Source organism: Peromyscus eremicus, unplaced genomic scaffold, assembly GCF_949786415.1.
Source record: "Peromyscus eremicus unplaced genomic scaffold, PerEre_H2_v1 PerEre#2#chr22_unloc_1, whole genome shotgun sequence".
Taxonomy (NCBI): domain Eukaryota; kingdom Metazoa; phylum Chordata; class Mammalia; order Rodentia; family Cricetidae; genus Peromyscus; species Peromyscus eremicus.
The window spans coordinates 5,077,888-5,081,186 of NW_026734286.1; the positions used below are offsets into that span (position 1 = coordinate 5,077,888).

At 44.9% G+C, this 3,299-nt stretch overlaps 1 protein-coding gene across 1 annotated transcript; it reads right to left on the bottom strand.

Annotated features, from left to right (window-relative positions):
* Positions 1 to 629: 629 nt before the first annotated feature.
* On the bottom strand, positions 630 to 1,589 carry LOC131900663 (olfactory receptor 7A40-like). Its single transcript, XM_059251974.1, has one exon. The coding sequence runs from the start codon at positions 1,587 to 1,589 to the stop codon at positions 630 to 632; it is 960 nt and encodes a 319-aa protein (XP_059107957.1).
* Positions 1,590 to 3,299: the final 1,710 nt, after the last annotated feature.

A 3,299-nucleotide genomic window follows, 5' to 3' on the forward strand; every position in this document is an offset into this window, starting at 1 on the left:
GCAAACACCTTGTGCTCAATGAGCTTTCCTCCAAGACTGAAGGTTCTACTCTTGAAGGAAACTGCTACATAACAGGCCTTGTAGAGGCAGCCCCAGCTGCTGTGATTTCATGAGTGCCTGCCACATCCAGAAGACAGTTTCCATGCATCTCTCTCTAACTTCTCCTTCTTAAAACCCTTTATTTGACCTCTGACCCATGGGTGTTGTTCAAATTATCAGATGCTCTACAATTATGTACCTTACCTGTTGAATGGAATTATGTCCGTAGGGAGAGCATAACTTAGGGATACTGTTTAGTAAAAAAAAAAAAAAAAGCAAAAGAACTCAACACTTGTTACTCCAAAATAAATCATTCTTAAGAAGTCTCAGTTGTTTCCTGATAAGAGTGGAAGTTTCAAGAGGATTTGATCCAAGGATAGGTATTTATTTAAGAAAATAAGAAATGAAAAAGTAAAACACAGATACCAGAAAGAACACTAAGCCTTGTAAAGAAAGGGATTGTATAAACAAACAATATAATGGACAGTGAAATTAGAGGAAATAGTGAGACTAAGTTTTATTACAATATAGGACCAAAGACCACAATTGCTAATTCCATAACCCTAGGTTCTACAAACATGAGTACACAACTATGAAGGTAAGTCCATTGGTCTGTTTCTAGTCACCCTCCCTAAAAGTATTTTCAGAGCCTCCTTCATGTCATTGTTCCTCAGACTATAAATGAAGGGGTTCAGCATAGGGGTGACCACAGTGTACATCAATGAAGCCATTGCAGTGGCACGTGGGTTCTGGGTCACAGCAGAACTGAGGTACACTCCCAGGAGGGTGCAATAAAATAAAGAGACAACAGAGAGGTGAGATGCACATGTGGAAAATGCTTTGTACTTCCCCTGAGCTGAGGAGATTGCACGTATGGAGGACACTATCTTGGAGTAAGAGTAGAGGATGCCAGAGAGGGGACCCACAGCCAGTAACATGGCTGCAATATAAATTACCATGTCATTAAGAGAGGTGTCAGAACAGGCATGGTGTACCACCTGATTGAGTTCACAGTAAAAGTGAGGGATGTTCAGGTCTGTGCAGAATGACAACCGCAGAACCAAAAAGCTATGTAACAGGGAATTCAGAACACTTATGATCCAGCATGCTAGAATCAGCAATCCACAGCGTCTTGTGTTCATGATGATCATGTAGTGCAGGGGGTGACAGATGGCCACATAGCGGTCATAGGCCATCACAGTCAGCAAAAAGATGTCCAGTACTGAAAAAAGTAGTAAGAAGTACACCTGAGTGATGCAGTTCACATAGACGATAACTTTGCTCTGTGTCTGTATATTTACTAGCATCTGGGGGACAGTTGTGGAGGTGAAGCAGATGTCCACAAAGGACAGATTGGAGAGGAAGATGTACATGGGTGTATGAAGGTGGGAGTCCACAACGATGGCCATGATGATGAGTAGGTTGCCAAAAACAGTCACTAGGTACATGGAGAGGAAAAGTCCAAATATGAAAGGCTGAATCTGAGGTTGATTCTCTGAAAATCCCAGAAGAAAGAATTCTGAAAGCTGAGTATCATTTCCTTGTTCCATGTGTTTGATATGCCTACCAAAAGAAGAATTGGGAAAGACAGATTCAGTCACCTATCAATAAGCTAACATCAATGCTTCTTCCTCCTTTCTTCTTCCTCTTTCTCTCTGTCTGTCTGTCTCTCACCCTCCAGTTCCTCTTAGCTCCATTAGCTCTGGTCATATATTCACGGGATGCTCACCAGGACAGGGTCATTGTCCACCTACGAGGGGCCACACCTCTGAAAATAATGAACTCTCTCCTCCATCAGTTACCAACTGCCAATGGCTCCTCGGTCAAGATTGAGGCCTCATGAAGCCTTTTCTCTGCCGCTATAGAGTGTTGACTAGTTTGATCTTTTGCAAGTCTTGTATAATCATCCACCGCTGCTGTGAGTTTATAAGGACCCTGCTGTGTTCAAAAGGCATGCTACCAGAGGCGACTCTTCCAACGTTCTGTCTCTTACTCTTTCCACTCCTCCTTTCACGCTATTCCCTGAACACTTTGGTCTAGATGTCTCATTTTGGACTGAACACTTTGTAGGTGTTTATTCTCCACACTTTGACAAGTTGTTGGTTCCTATATTATCCTCTATCCACTGGAAACAGATGCTTTTTGATGAGGAGTGAGAGCATCACTCATCTATCAACATAGATATAAATATTTAGGTTCATTTTTATATTACACACATTTAGCAAAATGATAACTGGGAGTTCTCCCCAGGGACCTATGAGCTCACAAAACTATGGGTTCCTGGCCAGATAACTTTTATTTTAGGTGTGTATCTACTACTATGGAACCTAGTAAGCCTAGCCTTCTATAGTCATGATATTTATTTATATGTTTTATATTTATCCCATGAAGAGAGTCCTGGTGTTGTCTCTGAGTAGAAATTTCTGTGCTATGTTCAGTCTGTGCTCAAAGATCTCATATTAAAACAAATTAATATCTATCACCCATCTGTCCTGTGGTGGCATGAGTGGAGGAGAGGTGCACTTCTTCCACTCCCCCCCACTGCCCATCAATGCCTGAGGCAGGTGTGAGAACTGGCCCTGAGATCACAAGAGCAGGAGAGCCGCCTTGCCCCCGACCAGCTGCAACCCTTGGGAGGGCAGGCCCTGCACCTCACCTGGGTAGCACAATAGAGTAAGCGGACTTTATTGGTAGAGGTATGGGTGAGCCAACCTTGAAGTTGAAAGATTGGGAGAGCTGTCCCCACTACTCATCTATAATGTGGCGGTGTAGAAGGGTGAGACATGCCCCCTTTTGCCCCTTGCCCCTTATAGCCTGCAACAAACAAAAGAGCTGATCCTCCCCCTTACCACTTGTAGCACTCAGGGAAGTGGGCCCTGCCCCTCACCTAGGCAGCACAGCAGAGCTCCCCAGTGGTCAGAGGTGAGGCTGACCCAGCCCTGCTGTTGTGAGCAAGGAAGAGTTGTCCACATTACCCATCTGACGTGGTGGCAGCTCTACCCCATCCCCACCCAATACCTGAGACAGGTGGAGGAGTTAGTCCTGGGGTCATAATTGTGGGAGGGCTGTCCTTGACCCTCACTTGGGAGAGTGGTCCCTGTACCTCACCTGAGCAACACAATAGAACTGGCCCTGAGGGTATAGGTGTGGGAGAGCTGACCCTGAGGATGTGAAAGCAGGAGAACCCGCCCAACACCTTGCTCATTTCTGCAAGAGGTGAATTACCAGGAGCAATGCTGGAGAGCTCACCCTGTTGGGGA